At 50.1% G+C, this 23690-nt stretch overlaps 7 protein-coding genes across 7 annotated transcripts, besides 1 other annotated feature; 4 read left to right on the top strand and 3 right to left on the bottom strand.

The window, feature by feature from the left end:
* Positions 1 to 23690: part of a sequence feature (contig 1.78 659..353456(-1)) that runs on past both edges of the window.
* On the top strand, positions 32 to 1125 carry ANIA_10561 (small nuclear ribonucleoprotein-associated protein; the record flags this gene model as incomplete). Its single annotated transcript, XM_050611718.1, has 5 exons — positions 32 to 208; positions 360 to 431; positions 492 to 897; positions 948 to 989; positions 1043 to 1125. Exons 2-5 carry the CDS (start codon positions 372 to 374, stop codon positions 1123 to 1125), a joined length of 591 nt encoding a protein of 196 aa, XP_050467713.1. The 5' UTR covers positions 32 to 208; positions 360 to 371.
* On the top strand, positions 1436 to 2461 carry ANIA_10568 (pyruvate transporter MPC1; the record flags this gene model as incomplete). The annotated part of the gene is made up of 3 exons (XM_050611717.1): positions 1436 to 1914; positions 1956 to 1976; positions 2065 to 2461. The coding sequence occupies 3 exons, from the start codon at positions 1436 to 1438 to the stop codon at positions 2459 to 2461; spliced, it is 897 nt and encodes a 298-aa protein (XP_050467712.1).
* Positions 2947 to 5301, bottom strand: ANIA_04477 (putative amino acid transporter; the record flags this gene model as incomplete). The annotated part of the gene is made up of 2 exons (XM_656989.2): positions 3158 to 5301; positions 2947 to 3111 (listed from the first exon to the last, which is right to left on the bottom strand). The coding sequence occupies exons 1-2, from the start codon at positions 5210 to 5212 to the stop codon at positions 2947 to 2949; spliced, it is 2220 nt and encodes a 739-aa protein (XP_662081.1). The 5' UTR covers positions 5213 to 5301.
* Positions 6497 to 10562, top strand: ANIA_04478 (putative cation chloride cotransporter; the record flags this gene model as incomplete). Its single annotated transcript, XM_656990.2, has 4 exons — positions 6497 to 6851; positions 7043 to 7634; positions 7682 to 7847; positions 7893 to 10562. The coding sequence occupies 4 exons, from the start codon at positions 6497 to 6499 to the stop codon at positions 10302 to 10304; spliced, it is 3525 nt and encodes a 1174-aa protein (XP_662082.1). The 3' UTR covers positions 10305 to 10562.
* On the top strand, positions 12150 to 16107 carry tcsC (protein nikA; the record flags this gene model as incomplete). The annotated part of the gene is made up of 2 exons (XM_656991.2): positions 12150 to 12380; positions 12445 to 16107. The coding sequence occupies 2 exons, from the start codon at positions 12150 to 12152 to the stop codon at positions 16105 to 16107; spliced, it is 3894 nt and encodes a 1297-aa protein (XP_662083.2).
* Positions 17785 to 19638, bottom strand: ANIA_04480 (uncharacterized protein; the record flags this gene model as incomplete). The annotated part of the gene is made up of 1 exon (XM_656992.1): positions 17785 to 19638. The coding sequence occupies one exon, from the start codon at positions 19636 to 19638 to the stop codon at positions 17785 to 17787; it is 1854 nt and encodes a 617-aa protein (XP_662084.1).
* On the bottom strand, positions 20264 to 21971 carry ANIA_04481 (protein amcC; the record flags this gene model as incomplete). The annotated part of the gene is made up of 4 exons (XM_656993.1): positions 20264 to 20358; positions 20432 to 20538; positions 20593 to 20602; positions 20651 to 21971. 4 exons carry the CDS (start codon positions 21969 to 21971, stop codon positions 20264 to 20266), a joined length of 1533 nt encoding a protein of 510 aa, XP_662085.1.

Here is a 23690-nt window from a genome sequence, read left to right as displayed (position 1 = left end):
CAAACTTGGAGTTCAGCGACGCAAGTCTCAACACCCAAGCTCCTCGCCTGGCTAAACTCCTCCGGAGCGTGCAGGTATCGAAGTGATTACTAGCTAGAGTTCTCCTTCTACTGAATTGGATATACACATTCTTTGGTTCTACTCTAAAGTCGCATTCGTGCGCACTCTTCAGCAAACATGGCGGCCAACAAGCAGGGCAAGATGGTGAGTTTTCCCTATTACAGAGACTTTCTTCTACAACCGGATTTTTCTGTATCGTGAAGTGAAGATTGTCGCTAACATTTATATTCTTTCAGCAAAACCTTGTATGTTGTGATGGGTGTGTTGTTAATACGTGTGAACATCTAACTCGGGCCTAGATCAACTACCGGATGAGGGTCACCCTGAATGATGGACGACAGATGACGGGTCAGATGCTCGCTTTCGACAAAGTGCGTCTACTACACGATCTATGCGCATGTTACTCGTAGACTTATCACTGACTTTCCTAGCACATGAACCTAGTGCTAGCCGATACGGAAGAATTCCGTCGCGTTAAGCGGAAAGCGAAGTCGGCACCCGGAAACGCGCCCCTTGTCGAAGCCGAAGAGAAACGAACCCTTGGTCTTACAATTGTCCGCGGTACTCACGTCGTTTCTTGCTCTGTCGATGGACCTCCCCCGGCCGATCCCTCAGCACGGCTTGGAGGCGGTCCGAGTGTTCCCGCCGCTGCCACCCTGGCCGCCGGCCCTGGAATAAGCAAACCCGCTGGACGTGGTCTGCCTGTCGGACTTGGAGGACCTGCTGCTGGTGTCGGTGGACCGCCGCCTCCAGGCGGTTTCCCCGGATTTCCTCCTGGTGGTTTCCCTGGTGCCCCCCCACCGGGCTTTGCTGGACGCGGAGGCCCTGGAGGACCTCGTAAGTTGATTCTACCCTGAAGTCTGATATATGAAGCTGACAAGTGTTAGCCGGGTTCGCTCCTCCTCCCGGATTTGGTGCTCCTCAAGCTCGTAAGTACTCCCATTGGAAATGTTAAAACTACGTCATCTGACTTCTACTCTAGCTGGCGGTTTCCAGCCTCCACCTGGCTTCCAGCCTCCTAGTCAGGGTCGGGGTTATCCTCCTCCAGGCTTTGGAGGACGGTGATTTGGCTCTTGAGTTGTGTGTGATATGATAGCTTGACAATACACCAACGGCTGCTGTGCTCCAGTATTGACGGAGCACAGAGTGGAACTAAACTGGAGCTGAGAGCGCGGGCTAGTTATTCGGTCTGCCCTTGAATTAGCAGCACCTCATATTTTACAGGCAAAGGCGTTGCGGCGTGTGCGGATGCGAGGAATGCCCAAGAGAAACAACAATGGACACACTAGGAGGACTGTATTGCTAGAACTCCTCGAGCGTTACTTTTTGACTCTAATACATCAAATTCAAAGCTCTAACTTCTTTGTACTAGTGCATGAATAGTAATATATCACGTGATCATTCTGAAGGCTCCGTTCGGGAGCGATTCCGCCCGCCGCGCCTTAATGATGACCAAAACGGGCGCTCTCGAGTCTTGCTCCCATTCAATCCTAACCAGCAGCAGTCTGACACATTCACCCAAACGTCCTGCAAGATGGCCGCTGCAATCAAAGCAATCAATGCGAAGATCCGATCCAACAAGGTCGCCGACTATGTCTGCTCAACACGTAAGTCCGGCATCCAGCTTTTGTCCTTCCAAACCCATTCCCGAGATCGGCCGCATCAAGCTGCGGTTGAGATACAGGACATACACACGCCCTACATTTCCCCAGACACTGCATTGCGCCTAAATGTAACTACGAAATTTGAAAAGCAATGGCTAACTATACACCTCTCTCAAGACTTCTGGGGCCCTGTCTCCAACTTCGGTATCCCCGTTGCAGCTGTGATGGACACACAGAAAGACCCGGAAATGTATGTTTACGCCTAAATAAACACTTATACTTTGCTGCCAGATGTATCAACTGTATCAGCTGGTGTGCGCAGAATTGACACTGAAGCAAAGAACACTTTCGCCTGATAAGCATACCCAAGCCAGCACGAGCTAACTTTGTTTATATACAGCATCTCTGGCCAAATGACCGGCGCCCTGGTCATCTACTCCGCAACCTTCATGCGCTACGCTCTCGCCGTTTCCCCTAAGAACTACCTCCTCTTCGCCTGCCACGCCATCAACTTCTCCGCCCAGTGTACACAGGGATACCGTTATCTGAACTACTGGAAGTATGTGGCTATCGATCTTCTCTCCTCAGTGCTTTCCCACCATCATTTGGCAACTTTTTGTCGATTGAGTGATGTCTTGCTAACCGCTATCGTAGCTGGGGAGGCCGCGAAGCTGCTCTTGCTGCGAAGGCTGCGCAGAAGGGTACGGAGGCTACCGAGGCAGCAAAATAGAATGATGAGTGGAAAAGGGTGGTTATTGGTGATCTGGCATCCCTTGTTACCTATAAATTTATCATAGACCAGGCATTGTACTTATCTTCTAATCCACTTGGAAGTGCATGGTGTTCGTGGTCGACGTATGTTCACTAAATGTGGACGGAAAGTGTTGGTTATGTAGGTTCACCTTTATGCTGATATACAGAGAAGATTTTCGGCAGTGTCGATGGTAAAATTATAGGGAACTCGAGTTTTCAGTCTATTTTCAAGGCAGTCATGAGATGTGTCAAATGTATTCAAGTTACGTAAATCAACCATATCGACCAGTCATCGTTGAATGTCCAACAATCATATCAACAGAAGCAGCCGAGAATCCAAGAAATGCGGACCTCCTATGCTCATCATCAGTCAAGACTGTACGCTTCCTTGTGTTAACAGTTGAATCGGACCAGGGCATGTCGTTCGTCTATACGTGAAGAACCTCCTCTATCAAAAGCGTAAAGTTAAAAGGAAAGTATGGTTGGGGAGCTAGTGCGAAGGGGATCGAAGTTGAAGATGGGACTTGAATTAAGAGTCACAGTATCCCGGAGCTTTCGAATTATTGCCGTTAACCCAGTTATTGAGCGTCAGAGCGGTAGTGTAGATGCAGCTGACAACTCCGAGGACAGTGAGCGCTATGTCTGCGAGTTTCTGGCGCTTGGTCTCCGCGCAGGCCTTGAGATGAAGGAGGGGCTAGAAAGTCAGCTAGGGGTAATAACAACGGCTAGAAGTGACATACCGGATAAACATAAATGAGAGGAACGCAGGCGAAGCTACCGACAAGAGAAACGAACTTGTCAAGATCATCGGCACCGCCCCATGCAACAAACGCGCAGATCATAACGAGGAAGAACCGAAAGCCGTTCTTCTTCCACTTGATGCCGGGGTTATATTTTCCGCTACGGGTGAAGAGCTCGTTCTCCATGATTCGAATGGCAGGGAAGAGCTGAAGCGGAGTGCTTAGAAGTATAGCTAGAGAGTAGAGGAACTGGACAGCATTCACGAGCTTGTCGTCCTGAGGAAGGTTGAGCAGAATGACGGTTTTGGTTGCATGTCCGTAAGCGGCATAGCTGACAGCGCCTGCTGCCAGGAAAATGATCGTGATAATAACCATTACGCCAGCCAGCACGCCTGTGAACTGCTTCGGGTGCTTCATTGACTCCTGAATTGGAATAATGAGGCCAACGCCCTCGTAAGTGAAAATAGCGGTTCCGATGAATAGTGTCCATGTAGACGGATTGAATGAAGCGATTTCAGCCACACCCTGCGTGGATATTGTGAGGAAGTCGTAGTAGAAGAGGTATACCAGACCAAGCAAGATAAACAGATCAGCGATGAGCGCAGTGAAACCAAGCTTGCTTATGTCGCGAATCAGCGAGAGGGGCAGGAAAATGATCAGTTGCATCAACACCATGAATTTGATGTCGATGAAAGACTTGCAATTGCTCACAGCAAGGACAAATGCTTGAAGATTTTCGGCCGTGAAGACAATGTACGCAGAGACAAATCCCAACTGGCTAAGAACGATCGAACCAAGGATAATGCGGCGCATGTTCTTCCCATAGAGCGCGCCTCCAATGTCACCAAAAGAACCCTCGATCTTTAGCCGGGCGTTCACGAGAAGAACGAAGCAGTAAAAGCTTAGTAGCGAGACGGCGAGGAGTACTAGACTGCTAAACAGCATACCCCCGTTGAGGAACGCTCTTGGCAGGAAAAGAACCCCAGTGCCCACGAATGATTTGAGGAGAAGAAGCGCCGCTCCGGTTCTCGTGTTCGTTCCTGTTCCTCCACGAGGTTTGCGTCTTCTCTTGCCGGGGGCTTCAGGATGAAGAAGAGCAGAGTCCTCACCCGGCTCACGTTCTTCCGCTTCGTCCCAGGTGTCCGAGGAAAAGTACTCGTGGGGACCAAGTACCTCGTCGTCTTCTTCCAACTCCTCACCCGCAAAGTGGCCGTAAAGCGTCAGAAATTCTAGAAAGCTACTCGTTGGAAGCTGGCGCGGAGCAGGGGATGCTCCGTCCCCTGCATCAGATTGTCCCGGACGCGGGCTCCCTACAGCCCTGCGCAAGTAGTCTCTTCGAAACCCGCCTGGCACACGAATGCTGTTAATATTCATGGTATCTTCTTCGGGAGTAGGCCTATTCAAGTGGAAGCTTCTGCTGCGCTGAGGCTTCCTGACGGATCCGCCTTCTTCCGCATCCTCAGCCCATCTGTACACTTGTCTGGTGATGTCGCCGCCTTGAAGTCGCAAGCTGGAGAACTCATCGTCTGCGTTATCCGTACCGTATCCGGAAGACTGAGTGTCTCGACTTTCCAGTGGCTGCACCAAGTGCCTTTTGACGATCTCCGGGTCTTCATATGGGGCCGCAGAGTATTCCGACCCTTCCCTCCAAGGTTTTTGATCAAAGGAGCCATAATTCGACCTGATTTGCGGGTTCTGGTTGGAAACAGGGGACTCGGTACGTCTCGGTGGGGTCCCAAATCTCGGAGGCGATCGGCCGAGGCTATCTTGAAGAGCAGAGGCGATCATGGACTGCCCAGGACCTGGGAGAGACGAGAGGTTATCTACTCTGCTGAGATCCTGTGATTCGCCTACTGAAACCGGAACCGGTATTTGTCTCGAGGAAACGGAGTTGGATATCGAAGGCACCGGAGAAGCTAGCCGGGCTATTGAGGCATGCCTTACGGAGTCGGGAGCTGGAGACCGTGAACGGTGTGCGGAGGTTGCTATCGGAGATGACCCAAGCTTGGGAGTTGACGAACCCTCCCCGTTGTCGTACCTTCCGGGAGACGCCATATTGAGAACAAAGAGAGTTTATAAAGCGACTGATAGAAATAAGCGCGACAAACCGCGCAGCTGTTTTGTCGAGCGATCTGAAGCTCTAGCAGAGTAGATAGAAGAGATGTTGGTAGGATAGCTTACGATCACGTGCAATCGAGGTGCGCGGTAGGGGACTGAATCATCCGATTGATAACGTAAGCTACAGTACGTTAGAATGATCTTCTTCTACCGATGCAGCATTTACAGACTCTTAATTCGATTATCATATTACCGCCTAATACGGACCGTGGTGCCTATTGGTCATGTCATGCAGAGCATCCATTTGGATCTCATACGCCCCAAAATGGCGAAACGGCTTATTTCGGCACAAATTGAAGACTTCAGCTTTCAGTCCAGAAGGTAAGGGAAGTCGTTAGCAATAGACCGTGGCACATAATACTCTATAACCATTTCTGATGCTACTAAAGATTGTTTCAAGCAAGAACCTCAATATAAAGGTTTGAACGGGGCAAATGATGTCTAGCTAGTATTTTTTAGCTGGGCATGTCCAAGCTAGGTGGAATATTCAGCACTGGGGTCAAATGACTGACGCTGTCTGCCAATTACCGAGTAGAGGCGCCAAAGTCGGATAAAATCCACCAGAGACAGTTCCTTGCCCGCAGGGCTTATGCAACTCGCTATAGACAGGGTGTACTGTAACGTCATGGATAGGGCGGGTGCCGTATAGTAACCCGCGGAACAGTCACTTGCAATGTTCCTCTTGAATCAAGATATAACTAGTGTTTCAGACTTGGCAGTTGTTGGCAATGACTACGGAATAGGGCCCCATGCCGAACTGTTTACCTGACAAGATATTTACTACCTTTATACGCGCAATGTGCCACATGCTGGGCTGAGGCCATTCTTGGTTCCAGGCGCCCAGGACATTGATTAGAAGTTTTGAACATCTGTGTAAACACATTTTTGTCGAATCTTGTCTCCAGCGTAAAATTGACCTGAGGTATACAATAGATATCGCGGTTTGCACTGTTTGTAAGTGATAGGTACATGTCTTGGCAAATGAAGTCATTGTCGTCTCGCGAGATCGCTCGCCAAAATCAACAGCTGCAGAACGGGGGATTGTTCCCACCACAGCTGTTGTCGTGCCGTCAAAAATCGACTCATTGAAGGATTGTGCTGGCTTTACGTTGACGCCTTTATTGCTCTGCGCTTTGTCATACTGACGAAATTTTCAATCCATGCCGTAATTCGATAATCGCATCCTCCTGAAGCAGCGGGCTGGTAAAGAGACTGAATTCGATGACGAGCTCAAAAGCGGACAGTGTCTCGACTCGGAAGAGGTCCAACTTCTCCACGCGCACCGCACCGGAAGATGAGTCTAGATTAGACCCCAGCGAACCTGCAAATGCTTCAGAGGAAACTGCACCACTGCTGCACTGGCCTGCTGGACAAGCTCAAACGTATGGGTCCATGAATCCTCCGAACTCCGAAATACCCATTCGATATCGCTCTTCGCATTCGAAATTTGCAGAATATTTCTCGAGCTGGTGGAAGAAGTCAGAGAACGATGATGTGCTACCAAATACCGCGCTTGATGCAGGGCCGCTCCAGGACGCAAGCGTTGATCAGAAAGGGAGAAGTGGGGAGAGATACCGTACGTCGGAGCCTTCAGAGAAGTTTTCAACCTTCTCTGGAGTCTTTGTGCCGACCAGCCTGAATGTACTGAGTATTCTCATGTTTCTTCGCTTTGGGTTCATTCTCGGACAGGCAGGTCTATTGGGAATGCTAGGTAGCCTGTTGCCCTATACCTTCTAGATCAGGACTATTGCTGATTATATTATTCAGGACTACTTGCGATATCGTACACAATCAACCTAGTCACCACAATGTCTTTGTCGGCTATTGCAACAAATGGCACGGTCAAAGGAGGAGGAGCATACTATCTGATCTCGCGCTCGTTAGGACCAGAGTTTGGTGGCTCTATCGGCATAGTATTCTATCTGGGCTCAGTTCTGAATACAGGAATGAATGCTGTGGGACTAATCGACTGCTTTAAACAAAACTTTGGGGCTGAGACTGGCACCTGGTACAACTTCCTCCGGGAGGGGTTTTGGTGGCAGTATTTATGGGGAACCATTATTTTGCTTGTTTGCACCGGGATTTGCTTAGCCGGTAGTGCTCTCTTTGCTCGAGCAAGCAATGGTTTGCTTGTCATTCTTCTAATCGCGACACTCAGTATACCATTATCTGCTGTTTTTATGGAACCGTTTCGGGCTCCAAAGCTGGGGGTTCATTTTACTGGCATCAGTCTCCGAACGCTCATGGAAAATCTCAAACCTAGACTTACGAAGGGTGCAGACGGCAGTCAGCTTTCCACGCGGGAGACTTTTCAAGATCTTTTTGGGATTCTATTTCCTGCAACTGGTGGGATATTTGCGTAAGTATCTGTCTCAAGTCTGCTGGATATCAGGCTTATCTGGGTAGTGGTGCAAGCATGTCAGGCGACTTGAAGAACCCCAGCAGATCAATACCGAAGGGTACTCTCTATGGACTGGCTCTGACCTTTATCCTCTACACACTTGTGATTTTCGCAATGGCGGCTTCCTTAACAAGGGACTCTCTATACAATAATGCCAATATCGTGCAGATTGTAAGCTTCCAAACGACCTTGTTCATCACAATCTGACATTTTTAGGCAAATCTCTCTGGGGCTATTGTTCTTTCGGGCGAGTTCGCAACTAGTTTCTTTTCTGCTCTGATGGGGCTGATTGGATCTGCCAAGCTGCTCCAGGCTATTGCCAAAGACAGCTTGCTTCCTGGGCTGAATCTGTTCAGCAAGGGCACGAGGAAGAAAGACGAGCCGGTCCGCGCAATTATTGTAACTTTCATCGCTGCTCAACTGACTATGCTGTTTGACATCAACCAGATCGCGTCGTTCGTCACAATGGCGTACCTCATGACATTCTTAGTGATGAACCTTGCCTGTTTTCTGCTAAAAATCGGATCTGCCCCCAACTTTCGTCCTTCCTTCCACTACTTCAATTGGCAGACGGCTGCAACCGGTACCTTGGTCTGCGGAGCTAGCATGTTCTTTGTGGACGGGGTCTACGCCACTGCGTGTTTTGCTGTTTTGATCACACTATTCTTGCTGATCCACTATACTTCTCCTCCGAAGCCATGGGGCGATGTCAGTCAGAGCCTGATCTACCATCAAGTGCGTAAGTATTTGCTTCGTTTGAAGCAAGAGCACGTCAAATTTTGGAGGCCCCAGATTCTCCTCTTTGTGAACGACCTCGAACACGAATTTAAACTTGTCGCTTTCTGTAACTCACTGAAGAAGGGTGCGTTGTTTGTGCTTGGCCATGTTATTGTTACCGACGATTTCTCGTTCGCCGTGCCGGAAGCGCGCCGACAACAGACCACTTGGACAAAGCTAGTCGAGAGCTTGAAGGTCAAAGCTTTCGTTAACATTGCAGTATCTCCTTCAGTTGAATGGGGAGTTCGCAATATTGTACTGAATTCTGGGCTAGGTGGAATGCGACCTAATATCGTCATTATAGACCAGTTTCGGGAGGGTCGGTCTCTTGGCGAGTCAATATACCACCATAACCACCATTCACATTTATTATCGCCAGATGCTTCCAGATCTGAGTCGTCGAAGAAACCGGCAGACTGCCGGACCTACGTTAGGGTGTTGGAAGATCTATTGTTCCAGCTACGTATAAATGTTGCCGTAGCCAAGGGATTTGAGGAGCTCAAGCTGCCTGGGCAACGTGGATCGGAGTCCAAAAAATATATCGATCTTTGGCCCATCCAGATGTCTGCTGAAATAAACGCCAACAGTGAAACGAAACGAAACATTTTGACTACGAACTTCGACACATACACACTGATCCTTCAGCTAGGTTGCATTCTGAATACTGTTCCTTCGTGGAAAAAGGCATATAAGCTGAGGGTAGCTGTTTTCGTCGAGTATGAAATTGACGTTGAGGATGAGAGAAAGAGGGTTGAAACCCTCCTTGAGAAGTTACGGATTGAAGCGGAAATTCTGGTCTTCTGGCTCGCATGCGGTGATTTGAAAACATACCGCATCATAGTCAATGGAGACCCCCTTCCAGAATGTCAGGACGTCCACGAGACGGTCCACAAAGTACTGAAGAATGAAAATTGGTGGGAGGATGTTCAGCGAGGCCGCAGGAGCTCAGACGAGTCGTTAGGTTTGAGTTTGATGAACAGGTCTAGGAGCTCGTCCCGTTTTGATGTCTCGAGTCAGGAGCATCGCCAGGCACGCCATCCGCTGGCGGGCGGGGTGCGGAAGTTGATACAGTCTTCCAAGCGCAGGCGATCTATTTCCAGCTTCAGAGGCATGGGGGGTGTTAATTTAGGCATGCAAACACACCGATTGCTAGATGCCTTCGTCGATGATGACAGTAGTCCGAGCGACACTAGCGATAGCAGCATTGACACTGAGGGAGACGCGAGCGATGAAGAAACAGCGAGTATACACGGGACTACAACCTCACAGGAAGTCGATAAGCCTTCAATTTCGAATCCCGGGACTCCAGTAGGGCAGGGACCCGACATTCCGGCCATTGTCGAACCGAGCACGGCGGAATCTTCTCAATCTCGGGGAAGTCGGCCACCTCTGAGTCGTTCGGCCTCGAGCAATAGATTCAGCTCTTCACCAATACCTGAAGCTCAGGTCAATACAGATGAAGGCGCCGGGCCAAGCATCATGTTCGCCACAAACATGTCGCCTCCTCGATCGTCCCACAGAGCCGTCCAGTCCATCTACAAACGTCGTTCCCCCTCAGAGGTATCATCAGATAAGGCAAGCGCATCCGGATACCCGCAGCAAGCTTCGGTCGCGCTATCATTCAATGAGCTCCCAAGTCGTGCGCAACATCTGATCTTAAATGAGTTGATTGCTAAACACAGCGGAGACACCGCTGTTGTTTTTACGACTCTGCCATCGCCACTCGAGGGCACCGCAGAAAGCGAAGCCGCTAGTCAGTCGTATCTGAGTGACCTGAGTATTTTGTGGCAAGGCTTACCACCCACCTTGCTGGTTCACAGCAACAGCATGACCGTGACGCTTAACCTTTAACGAGCTATGATAATACGTAGGAAGGATGGTGGTGAATACAGCTCCGTGCAGAATACGAGTTGATAGGTTCAATACTTGCCCTGGGGTTGCACGCTACTGTACGAATGGAAGAACACTTAACGAGCTATCATACGTTGGGATATAACCGTATCCTCTTCGCCTTCGGTTTTGACATTGGTGGGCATGGATGTTGACATCGGAGAATACATTGTAGCTTCAGTCCCGTGACATTGCTTGTTCTGAACTCAGACCGGGTTTTCATCTGGTTTTGTGTGGTCGCAGAGCTCTTACTCGAATTTAAAACCAGTCATAGCGCAGACAACTGTAGCTGGTCTCACATGCCCCTCCCTCAGGATCTCGAAACAGGTGAGAGGGTGTGATAGGCAAACGCCGGGGCATCAGACACCCAAGGATCGCCACCAGACTGGGGAGATGATCAGCGGTCCGCCAATGAACGCGGAGTGTGGCTGGAAAAATGGGAGCAAAATGGGCACGCACGGCGGTCAAGCGGATTCTTTAATCAGGCCGCCCTAGCCTCTTTGGCTGCCCGCGCTGTCACCAAGAACCGGCGTCTGTTAGCGCAGTGAACAAACCATGGACTGCTTCCACGGCATTCGGCATATGGCCACGCACTTTACCAGTCGAGGTTGGATGTTGTCCCTTGAGGGGGATCTTGAGTTCCTGAGTTCCTGAAGTCTCTGATCTCTAATCAAAATTCACATTAGATTCAGATGAAGAATTAACGAGTTACTATCCTGTATTTGGTACAACCCTTTGCTGATGGCAAATAAGCATACAGTCCATGAAAGTAGACTACTGTAAGCCGTCGTCGAGGTCACGTTGTCTCGTGCAGCAGCAGTCGCCCATCGAGTCTTTCAGGAATCCTCCACCAACGCCCGGATACATATCACCCAAATTAACCAACAACAGAAGACCGTTGACAGGCAAAACCAAGAAGATTTGGGTAACCAATTTAGCCCAGCTTCTCCTTATTAATATTGGAGCCCGTTCTTCCTGGGTCAGGTCAAACCGAACCAACCCGGACAGGGCGCAATATCATAATCTTCCATTCCGACCCCTCTCTGTCCGCCGTTCGGTGTTCCTCACTCCACTTGCAGCTCGCTGCTCGTCGTTGATTCGACTCAAATTATTCTGATTCTCACTCCTACTGCCTTCTCTCGTGGACGGTGGATAACCAAGTCTGAAACGTTCAGACGTTCGTTCCCCTTCAGACTCTTTCCCACCAAACTCCAACCTTCCCGAGAGCCTCCCTCCCCGAGTCCGCCCTTTTCTCGCCAGTCACCAATGTCGTTCTAGGCGATACCGCTTCCTCTGTCGTGTCAATAACGCGGATTCCCGCCAGGTACGGCCTCTCGTCCTTTCTTTTTGATTGCTTCTTGGTTTCTTTCACCACGTTCATCTCCCTTGCCGCCGCTTTAACCCTTATTGTCTCTCCTTCCCCCGAACTTCAATAGTCCAACTCTCCGGCTCCCTCCCCTCGTCTCCATCTCCAACCATTCGCCCCCAGCTTTCTCTTGCCTCTGTTGTTTTCTCATCCGTCCAAGCCTCGCATCACTTTTTATATTTTTTTTTATTCTTCTCCTATCTTCTTAATAGGGACTTGAAGGTTTATTACTTCTTCTTTGTTTGCCGTTCCAATACTTTTCGTCTCCGTCTCATTAGACTTTCTTCACCCCCTGTTCTAGCTCCGAGTGGCCCCCCCTCCCCAAAATCTTGGTTTCGTCGGTCATCACACGGACCATTTCCTTTTCACGCGTTGCAACCTTTTCGCTGGGATCTTCTACCTTGACATGTCCGATTTTTAACTGAGTATCCCAGGGCAAAATGGCTTGCGCGGACGAGACCCTGACGGCCGCTGCTGCCATCATCCAAAATCTCGTCAGAGAAGCCCCTTCATCCGGTTCTCCTTCGTTCGAATTTAACTTCTCCCCACAATCCACGAATGGCGTCGACTCTCTTCCCAAATTACCAGGCGAGCCTAGCTTAGCGAAGGTCAGGTTCGAAAATGAGTTAGAGGCTTTGGTCCGTCGGATTCATCGAATGGAGGTGCAGTCTGTCAGTTGCTTTGCTAATGGCCCCTATCCTGAATCTACTTATGCTGACTTTCCTTTTTACCTAGCAACAAAATCACACACAACATGCCGAGCACACGCAACATCTTCATAAACGGAGAAAGTCTTCCAAAGATACAGAACCTGAGATTCTCGATGAAAGCGATGGAGCGGCAAGTGATGAAGATGAGGAAGAAGGAGCTACGACTCTGGTACGGGAAGAAGATATTAGCTACCTGCGAAATTACGTCCAGAAACAAGCGGAGGAAATAAGTTTTCAGAAGAACATTATAACCCAGGTCCGTGAAGAGCTACAATTGCAGGAAGTGCAAACAAGACGGGCTCTCACCAAGGTCGAAAATGAGGATGTGGTTTTGCTGGAGCGAGAGCTGCGCAAGCATCAGCAAGCGAACGAAGCCTTCCAGAAGGCCTTACGAGAAATTGGGGGTATCATTACACAGGTTGCTAACGGTGACCTGTCAATGAAAGTTCAAATTCATCCACTGGAAATGGATCCTGAAATTGCCACATTCAAGCGGACAATCAACACTATGATGGACCAGCTTCAAGTTTTCGGTAGTGAGGTGTCCCGCGTCGCTCGTGAGGTCGGAACAGAAGGTATTCTTGGTGGACAGGCTCAAATCACTGGGGTCCATGGTATCTGGAAAGAGCTGACGGAGAATGTCAACATTATGGCCAAGAATTTGACGGATCAAGTGCGTGAAATCGCCGTAGTGACAACGGCTGTTGCACATGGTGATCTCAGCCAGAAGATCGAAAGCCGGGCTCAGGGTGAAATCCTCGAGCTACAACAAACGATCAATACCATGGTGGACCAACTCCGGACCTTTGCTACAGAGGTGACTCGCGTCGCTCGTGATGTCGGTACAGAAGGTGTTCTCGGCGGTCAAGCGCAGATTGAAGGTGTCCAAGGCATGTGGAATGAACTTACGGTGAACGTGAACGCCATGGCGAATAATTTGACGACACAAGTGCGCGATATTGCGACTGTTACCAAGGCCGTCGCTAAGGGTGACCTTACCCAGAAGGTGCAGGCTAACTGCAAAGGGGAGATAGCGGAGCTCAAGAACATCATCAATTCCATGGTTGACCAACTTCGACAATTCGCGCAGGAGGTTACCAAGATTGCGAAGGAGGTCGGCACAGACGGTGTACTCGGTGGTCAAGCTACTGTAAATGATGTGGAAGGCACATGGAAAGATCTGACCGAAAACGTCAACCGCATGGCCAACAACTTGACTACTCAAGTCAGGGAGATTGCTGATGTTACTACTGCCGTCGCAAAGGGAGATCTCAGCAAGAAAGTCACCGCCAATGTCCAGGGCGAAATACTAGATCTCAAAAGCACGATCAACGGCATGGTGGACCGACTAAATACATTTGCTTTCGAAGTTAGCAAAGTCGCCAGGGAGGTCGGAACCGATGGTACGCTAGGTGGCCAAGCCAAGGTCGACAATGTAGAAGGAAAATGGAAAGATCTCACCGATAATGTCAACACCATGGCTCAGAACCTTACCTCCCAGGTCCGAAGTATATCCGATGTCACACAAGCTATTGCCAAGGGTGATTTGAGCAAGAAGATTGAAGTTCACGCCCAGGGAGAGATTCTAACCCTCAAAGTCACCATCAATCACATGGTGGATCGTTTGGCGAAATTTGCAACTGAATTGAAGAAGGTTGCCCGCGATGTCGGTGTTGATGGCAAAATGGGCGGCCAAGCTAACGTGGAGGGAATTGCGGGGACGTGGAAGGAGATCACGGAGGATGTCAACACCATGGCCGAAAATCTTACGTCCCAGGTGCGAGCGTTTGGCGAGATTACAGATGCTGCAACGGACGGGGATTTTACCAAGCTGATCACAGTTAACGCTTCTGGTGAGATGGACGAGCTGAAGCGCAAGATCAACAAAATGGTTTCGAACTTGCGGGATAGTATTCAACGAAACACGGCCGCCAGGGAAGCAGCCGAATTGGCTAACCGTACCAAATCCGAGTTTCTGGCAAACATGAGTCACGAAATCAGAACGCCTATGAATGGTATTATTGGCATGACCCAGCTGACTTTGGACACCGACGACCTGAAACCGTACACGCGAGAGATGTTGAATGTCGTGCACAACCTCGCAAACAGTCTATTGACAATTATTGACGACATACTCGATATTTCAAAGATCGAAGCGAACCGTATGGTGATTGAAAGCATCCCCTTCACAGTCCGCGGTACTGTGTTCAACGCCCTGAAGACATTAGCAGTCAAAGCGAACGAGAAGTTCCTGAGTCTGACATATCAAGTCGACAACACAGTCCCCGACTATGTTATTGGTGACCCTTTCCGTCTACGACAGATTATCCTTAACTTGGTCGGTAACGCGATCAAGTTCACCGAGCATGGTGAAGTCAAGCTCACGATATGCAAATCTGACCGGGAGCAATGTGCAGCCAATGAATATGCTTTTGAATTCTCCGTCTCAGATACCGGTATCGGAATTGAGGAAGACAAACTTGATTTGATTTTTGATACCTTCCAACAGGCAGATGGATCGACCACGCGGCGGTTTGGTGGAACAGGTCTCGGTCTTTCCATCTCGAAACGCCTAGTCAATCTGATGGGCGGTGATGTTTGGGTCACCTCCGAATATGGCCACGGGAGTACATTCCACTTCACCTGCGTCGTGAAACTGGCCGACCAGTCACTGAATGTGATTGCCTCACAAATCCTGCCTTACAAGAACCACCGTGTCCTCTTCATAGACAAGGGAGAGAACGGGCCCGAAGCGGAGAACGTTCTGAAGATGCTTAAAAAGCTGGACTTGGAACCGTTGGTCGTGCGTAATGAGGATCATGTGCCGCCACCAGAGATCCAAGATCCTTCCGGCAAGGAGTCCGGTCATGCCTACGATGTAATAATCGTGGATTCTGTGAACACAGCCCGAATGCTTCGGACGTACGATGACTTTAAATACGTCCCCATCGTGCTGGTTTGTCCACTGGTCTGCGTTAGCTTGAAGTCGGCCCTGGATCTCGGAATCAGTTCCTACATGACGACACCATGCGAGCCGATTGATCTGGGCAATGGCATGTTACCTGCGCTCGAGGGGCGCTCCACACCCATAACTACCGACCACTCGCGCTCTTTCGACATTCTTTTAGCTGAGGACAACGACGTTAATCAGAAATTGGCCGTGAAGATCCTTGAGAAACACAACCACAACGTATCGGTGGTTGGCAACGGCCTCGAAGCCGTCGAAGCCGTTAAACAGCGCCGCTACGATGTCATACTGATGGACGTCCAAATGCCGGTTATGGGTGGGTTCGAAGCCACTGGCAAGATCCGCGAATACGAACGAGACAGCGGTCTGAGCAGAACACCCATTATCGCTCTTACAGCCCACGCCATGTTGGGTGACCGCGAGAAGTGTATACAAGCACAGATGGACGAGTACTTATCCAAGCCACTGAAGCAAAATCAGATGATGCAAACCATCCTGAAATGCGCTACGCTAGGTGGGTCTCTTCTGGAAAAGAGCAAGGAGTCCCGCATTTCGAGCAGTGGTGAGATGCACCACGTCCATACGGGTCCGGACGGCAAGTCGCAACGCCCGGGAATGGAAGGCCGATCGATCACCTCGTCGAGCGCCACCAGCCGCACGCTCGCTAGCACGAGTGCCGAGCGAACCGAGCAGCTCTCCATAGATAGGGTAAGACCATGATACCATGATACCATGTATACAGTCTATAGTCTCCACAAGCTGACTGGACGAGCAGGCGCTACTGCGGTCTAATAGCTCATGAGAAGACGGGGCTTCCAAACATCCTTTTGCGTTCTGCTCTGCTTGATCTTCACGAGTCCTTTCGTTCAGATCTATATACCCATCCTGTTTTCTTTACTCATGTAAGAACTTTGCTTTCCGGGGATTGTGATCTTCTGTCGGTCCAGTCATCTCATACCTCCGCTTCCACCTTTATTATCCAACTCTGACCTCCTCTCGCACTACCGGTCACACATCCCTTCCAATTCCTCGATTTTGCATATTGTGGTCACTGGGCCGTGTTCCTGCGGATATCGCGGCCTCTTCTGTTCTCTCTTGACCTATTCCATAGTATATTATGTTTGGTGATTCCGGCAGTTCTACACTCAGTCTCGGGTGACAGTACATGGTGTTTGGGCGCATTGAAACCTCGGCGAAGGGCATGGAAGGGACCTTAAGAATTTTCATGAATTTCGATGTTCGATTGAATCTTTGAACCCTGTTACGGACAAGTCAGTCAGAGACATGAGACCGAGTCTGCGCATTGCTTTCTTTCCTTGAGATATGATTATTGAAGCAATATCATTGTCATATCTACTGATGCGAACTATCTCTGATTGAACAGCTGTCCTTATCTGTCTCTTGCTTCTCTACTTATACTTGCTTCTATCTTTTGTCTCTATATCGGTCTCCCTATTATACACTCGCTAGGGGCAACTTCATTGCATTCGAGTGCTATCTCTATTGTATCTTGTATCTAATCCTGCTGGTCCTTTGCTCGGGTTGGGTTCTCGAATACATATTCTTGGCTTGGGAAGGGTATTTGGGTATATCCCAACCTTTAAGAGTACGTGCTACATTAATAAGTACTCGACTGTACCGAGCTCTAGACACGTGGACCAATCTAGACGTAGCTCCTAATGATACGTAAGAGCAGGAACAAGTAGTGATTTTGACGATATTATCATTTTGATCGATATACGTACGGGGTGGATTCCACTGGAGTAACGAGCATTGGATTATGTTCACAAACTATGTTCAGGCAGACTGCTATAATGGAAGTACTCGTTTCTTTGGTGTATTGTCGGAGCTCTCCTGGTGCCTACCTGCCTATCTGACTGCGTACTTATCCTGCCCAGAGCTGTCAAATTGAATTATGTGGTTTGTGATTAGAAGCTTATGCGTATATATATAAATGGTAGGGCATAGTGGCTCGGCAGGTCCTATGTCACGGCAGATTGTCCGCCCTGAGCTCAGAGATATGGATCAAATCACCACTCCTTGATTTTGATTATACACATGAAAAATAGTAATGGATACAACTAAAACTGGATTGACTGCACTGACCCTAGGCTGGTGGATCTTCACATCAACTTGCCTCTAGCAGTAGTTGCTACAGCTACACTGCAGCTAAAAAAAAACCTATATTATATGCCCACCAACCCAGATTCAAATCCAAATCCCACAGAGAAAAGGCAGTAAACAGTCTGACTTAAGCTCCTCACGCTTTTAGTTCCCTATCGCGTTTTCGTCGACGTAAAATCTCTCAGCTTTTCATTCTCCTTCTCCACCTCCCTCCGCTTACAGTACACTCTGTAAGCACACAAATCCAAAATCAACCCTAGACAGTGAATCATCTTACCACCAACGCAATACCCTAGTGTTGATAGTAGGCAGTTGGAATGAACTCGTGGACGATGCCACCGCTGATGAGGTCGGACTAGCTGAGGAAGTTGGTGTGGCTTTTCTGGTAGAGCTCAGAGTGCTCGATTCTGTGGCAGCTCTGTTACTCCCGTAGCCGCCTCCAGCTCCGGCTGCGGCCCCGGTTCCAATGTTGCCACCAGTGATGCCTGCTACTGGCGCCTCAGTTATCGAAGGCTGTTCCTGGCCATTGTCGTCTTCATCTCTATAGTCGGAATATCCACGCTGACCGTCCTGACCGTCGTAACCAGAACCGCCATGGCCTCCACGACCCCCAGGGCCTCCATGACCTCCATAGCCAGGATCGGCGTATTTATCATAGTCGGGGGCCTTCGGGTCTATGTAGCCAATGTACTTGGGGTCTTTGCAGCGGGGATCGTGAGGGTGCTTGTAGCAGTGATATTTCGGATATTTGGCCTCATTTTCATCGTCGCTAGGATCTTCGTAGTCAGAATCTTTGTAGCCGGAATGTTTTCGACCGGGATCTTTATAATCGGAATCATTAAAATCTGCATTGGTGTGGTCAGATTCTCGATAATCAGGGTCGTTATGGCCGTGAATTGAGTGAGCAGACGGAGTACCTGCTCCAGATTTGTAGTCAGTAGGAGTCGGAGCTGGTACTGTGGGAAGCGTGAATGTACTGTCTCCCGAATGTCCGTCACTACCCTGACCTCGAGGCGCTGCGAGGAGTCGTTTCACTTTGTTGTTATTCTCGGGGTTATGAGGCCCCCCGCCTCCATGCTCAGGCCAACTGGCTCCGTCCTGTACTTGACTGTTCGGTCCCTGACCTTTCCATCCATGTTCGCTCCATCCATCCCCACCCCAACCATTTGCAACCCATCCCTGTCCACCCCAACCTCCAGGTCCCTGTGGATGATTGTTTTTACCGTCACATGGGCACTGACACAAGCATGTGCCTCCACCGCCGCCTCCTGGCTGGCCCCCTCCAGGGCCACCCGGGCCGCCAGGCCCTCCAGGCCCCCCAGCACCTCCGGGACCTCCGGGACCACCAGGATGACCAGGCTGGCCTCCGCCAGGTTGGTCACCGGGACCGCCAGGACCGCCAGGACCCCCAGCACCTCCAGGACCTCCAGGCCCTCCGGGACCTCCGGGACCACCACCACCAGGCTGACCAGGACCACCAGGCTGACCAGGACCACCAGGCTGACCAGGACCACCAGGCTGCCCACCACCACCACCACCACCAGCAGCAGGAGGCTGGCTTTCGCCTGGTGTTTCACTTGGTCCAGAGGGACTCGGTACAGTTACTCCAGGCACAGTTGGGGTACTGCTAGGGCTTGTTCCGCTTCCTCCAGGTTGGCTTGGAGTTGCGCCACCTCCACCTGGTCCAGACGGACTTGGTACTACCCCTCCAGGCACAGTTGGGGTAACGCTAGGGCTGGTTCCCCCTCCACCTCCGGGCTGGCTTGGAGTTCCACCTCCTCCTTCAACCCCGGTACCGGAAGGAACTGGTACAGTCACGCTTGGTGTGCTGCTTCCGCTCCCTCCAGGCTGGCTTGGGGTACCACTACCTCCTCCAGGTTGACTGGGATGTCCACCTCCGCCTCCGCCCGGTCCAGAGGGAGTCGGTAGTACTCCTCCAGGCGCAGTTGGGGTCTGGGTACCTCCGCCCACAGGCGTTGAGGTACACACAGTAACCGCGCTGGTCACAGTTTGTTGTCCACAGTTAGCGCATTTCGATTTCTGGGCTTGTTGAGGGGCAGCCCCCGTCTGATGGAGCAGCGTCCCCAGAGAGAGGAAGAGGACAAGTTTGCTAGGCAACGGGGCCATTTTGGGACGAAAGGTTGTAGCCAAAAGTGACTAGCTCAATAGACAGCGATGCAGACTCAAACTAGCGCAAAAGAAGAGCTATGAAAGGCGTGAGACAGACACCGGGTGGGTGGCTTTTGTATTGCACTCTGGCCATCAGTTATGTCATCTGGAGAGGAATGACGGAGCCTCAAACTTTGACGCGACATGTCGCTTGCGAAGACTGTCATGGAGGCCGTCATGGAAGGGTGGTTCGATGAATCCATCCTGCGGGAAATGACACCCTGTGATTATGAAGCTATAATGGTGAATGACGATAGATGGCGGGAATTGTGTCGTGGGCTGACTGCAAAAGCCAACGGTGGATGATAGTTCGACTGAGCATACTAAGACACTTTGCGGTTCCGATGCGTTGTGACTTGCAGGCATTCTTATTACCGTGTAAAGGTTAAGCTTATCCCATTTCTCAGGCTAGGAATGATTGGTATTGAGGCCATCCGTGGAACCCTAAGGCTTGTGTCTCGGCGACGAAACGCAAAGAAGGTTTGTCGTTGATTTGTTACTCTAAGTGGTGGTATCAGGCAATATGAGCCTAGATCCTCAGCGTACGTCGTCAAGCGATAATTGACAAGAATGATTGGCATTTCTAAGGTGGACCGCGCGTCTCAAGAACAATATTTGACACTCGAATAATGGAATAGCCATTATCGTTGGGAAGCTGCTGGCTGTCATGAGATGCAGCTTGGATGGTTGATTTAGTATATTATCCAAGGTCGGCGCCAGCCAACATGGAGCAATTTTGCAGTTGTCACACAGATAAGACCGCTAGCGTAGCAGCAGATCGTATAGGTTATCAGGCCCCAGTAGTCCCCGTTGCAGCGGGCCAAAATTTCACCCGCAATTGGCATTCCTGTCAAGGTGCTGACAGACAGACATTAGTATCATGTCAAATTAAATGAGAATATTTTAACTTACCCGAAGCTCACTATAGTGTATGAAGTGGCATAATATCTTCCGTAATTTTCGATCTTACAGAGTTGTGAAATGCAGACGGGGGTAAGGCTGATGTTGCTGCCGCTAGCAAAGCCAAAAATCACGCAATACACAATCATTATGGCCACGCTGTCTCCGGCAGGAAGCCAAATGCACACGTTGCAAACAAGACACAATGCAACTGTGACTATAAGAGTGTTGAATCTGCCGAGATGGTCTGCAAAGAAGCCAGGGATTGCTCTTCCGAGGACGGAGCCCACATTGAGAAATGCTAGCATCTGATAGGAAAGCGACTCAGAAGTGCCATGGGCCAAAGCATACGAGGAGATGTAGCTGATTGGGATAAAAAGGCCCCACTCAATGAAGAAGATACCGGCCGTTGTGAAGCTGAGCTTGAGGCTGCGAAAGATACGAAAATCGGGCAGAACGTTCTCCTTCGAGGCTGGCTTCTTTGGCAGCCGCGACTTCACCAATAGACATGCACCGGCCAGCGATATCAGGCAGATCAAAGCAATGACTCGCGTAGCCCAGGCCCAGCCGATCTTAGGGAACAGGCTCTCCAGTATTAGAGGAAACGCAACGCCCCCGACGGAGCCACCAGTAGCCGCGAGGCCGGTTGCTACTCCACGTCTTTCATTGAAATAGTGCCCAATCGCAGACACTGCAGGGGTGAAGATCATGGAGGTTCCTAGTCCTCCAGCGATTCCTATTGAAAGGACGAAATGCCAGTACTGAGTACAGAAGCCCATGGTTATCACCTGCAGCATCACTAGCACGGAGCCACCAAGAACCAAAAGCCGTGGTCCCCTGGCGTCGAATACGGGCCCTACCTGAACACCACCAAAGAAAGTAAGGAATGCATAGATGCCAAAGATCCAGGCTATGCTTCCAGAGCTGTAGTCTTTCAGTTGATTGGTCTGAAGATATGCCTGAAAAGAACCGATGGTGTTTACTAGACCGAGGGATGCGAAGAGGCCCAAGAAGGAGCCTAGTACAACTAACCAAGCCTCCAAACCGCCTTCAGGATAAGTGTTGCCATCGGCATCGGTGGTCACTCGACTGGCGGGAGCTCGATGGCTGACTTCATCAGGAGCGGTGGCACTGGAGAGGCGCCTGTCAAGGTCGTCATCGGATGTCCGCTGCGGTTGGAAGCCATATGGCGCCGGCGGCAGCTCTGGCTTTTCCGTATATTCCAGTGAGTTGCTGGTGGCATTGGTGTTTGGTGCAATATCGTCATCAGTTTTGGACCGCTGTCGACCTAGCACCGGCGGTTTTGTTTTGTTAACACCGGCGTTGGTTGACTCGATCTGTGCTTCTTCAAATGAGGAGCCGTCGGAGTATTGTCTGAGGTTGGGTGACATGTTAGTATAGAGCTTGGAGCGAAGTGGACCGCGGTAGACCTTCTTCCACTCCACCGCACAACCGCTCTGCCGCGTACCCGTTATGCGTCTGAGAGAGCAGAGTTGACTTCCTTGGGTCAACTCTCTTGAAGAGCAGCAGGGGATGTTCTTGAATAATGTGGTGAAAGAAACCAAATCGCTCGAGACAAGACCATGATCTTTGACAGGCGGAGAGGCTGAGGGCCTTATCGAGAAAAAAAAAAGTAGCAACAGGGCTCAACGGCGCATTTTCATTGGCCTAGAGATCCGCGTGGAAGTTTTCCTCGGGGAAAGGTAGCCAAGCGTAGCATTTTCGATTGGTAATAATATGTCTGGACTGACGCTTGGCTGCCTTATGGGCCGGCATTTTGGGCCAGGCGTTTCCGGCGTCATTCTTGGAGTTCTGTTTGCTTGCGGTGAGCTCACACTAAACGGGATCAGGAAGGTCAGAGGAGCAGCCGAAGGAACGGGGTCAGAGCACTTACATTGTCTCAGACTTGCAGAAAGCACAAAAGCTGGAATCAGATGAAAATATCAGTGAAGACGATGATAAATGGATGGAAGAGACGCTCGAGACGAAGCAGGTCAAGAATCGAGAATCGAGAACTCGAGATGTTGTTCGTTGCACGAGGAAGGAACGACCGACTGCGGGAAGCTTGGACCACCCGATCCCGCCTAGCCCTGATCTCTACTGTACTGGTACTGTAGAGCTACTCGAGAGCAGGTACTTGTATATAGCCAGCGGGATATATGCAGGCCACAAGAAACCTAAATCTGTATTCTTGATAAATGACTCCGGGCCCGAGTGTCAGGTGATACAATAAGCATGTGCAGCCCAGCCTCCCGAGGCCATAATTAGTTAGACGGAGTATATCCCGAGTACTATGGGTGACCTAGCTTCAGAAGCTGGTGTACGGGCATCGCTACAGGTAGACAAGAGGCATCTACTAGGTAACTACTCTACATCTTCAAATTTCCCACGAAAGCATATAAATGCGAAAGCTACTATAAGAATACCGTCCCCCAAATCGCACCAACCAGCGTGGGTCATTCGACCATCAGTATTGATCAGGCACCATCTCTCTACTCTGTACACAAGGTGGAAATGATATTGCGCGGTCGTTTCGGCTCTGGGATGCCGAACATCAGCCGGACAATGCTTACTAAGAGGTCTCGGCAGTCGGTTCCTCACAGTAAGGTCACTTTAGGTTCCTTTAGGTTGACCTGACTCGAAACCAATATTGCCGAGAGGCCAGTTCTCAGGGAGAACGAATAAGACAAGACCGTCCAGTGATGATCGACCATGGACTGTCTCGTGCCCCGAGTGGTTCACTGGAAGAACTGTGCGAGGTAATAGAGCCTGGCGGCAGCTTATTGTGTATGGAGTATTTATCGATACGAGCAGTTCCTGTAAGAAAACTTGGAAGTCGACGTTATTTACGGTATCCTCCACGAGACAGCAGCGCTCGGGACGGACGCTGTAAGGGCGTCAAGGGTCCGCTGTTATGTCAGGACTGTCATCTAACTACTCGGGGTCTGAGTCTATCGCTCCTTCCTTTTCAACATTCTTTTCAAAAAAGAAAAAAATAAAAAAAAAGAAAAGAAGAAGAAAAGATAACAGTATCAGGATTCGATTCCCTTGTTCAAATCCTGTTTCGAGACTGGTGATAAATGCGGTGATAAAGAGTAAAGTTCACGATC

This window comes from Aspergillus nidulans, chromosome III, assembly GCF_000011425.1.
Source record: "Aspergillus nidulans FGSC A4 chromosome III".
Taxonomy (NCBI): Eukaryota; Fungi; Ascomycota; class Eurotiomycetes; order Eurotiales; family Aspergillaceae; genus Aspergillus; species Aspergillus nidulans.
The sequence above is the reverse complement of the archived record's forward strand: the minus strand, read 5'-3'. Positions and strand labels throughout refer to the sequence as shown.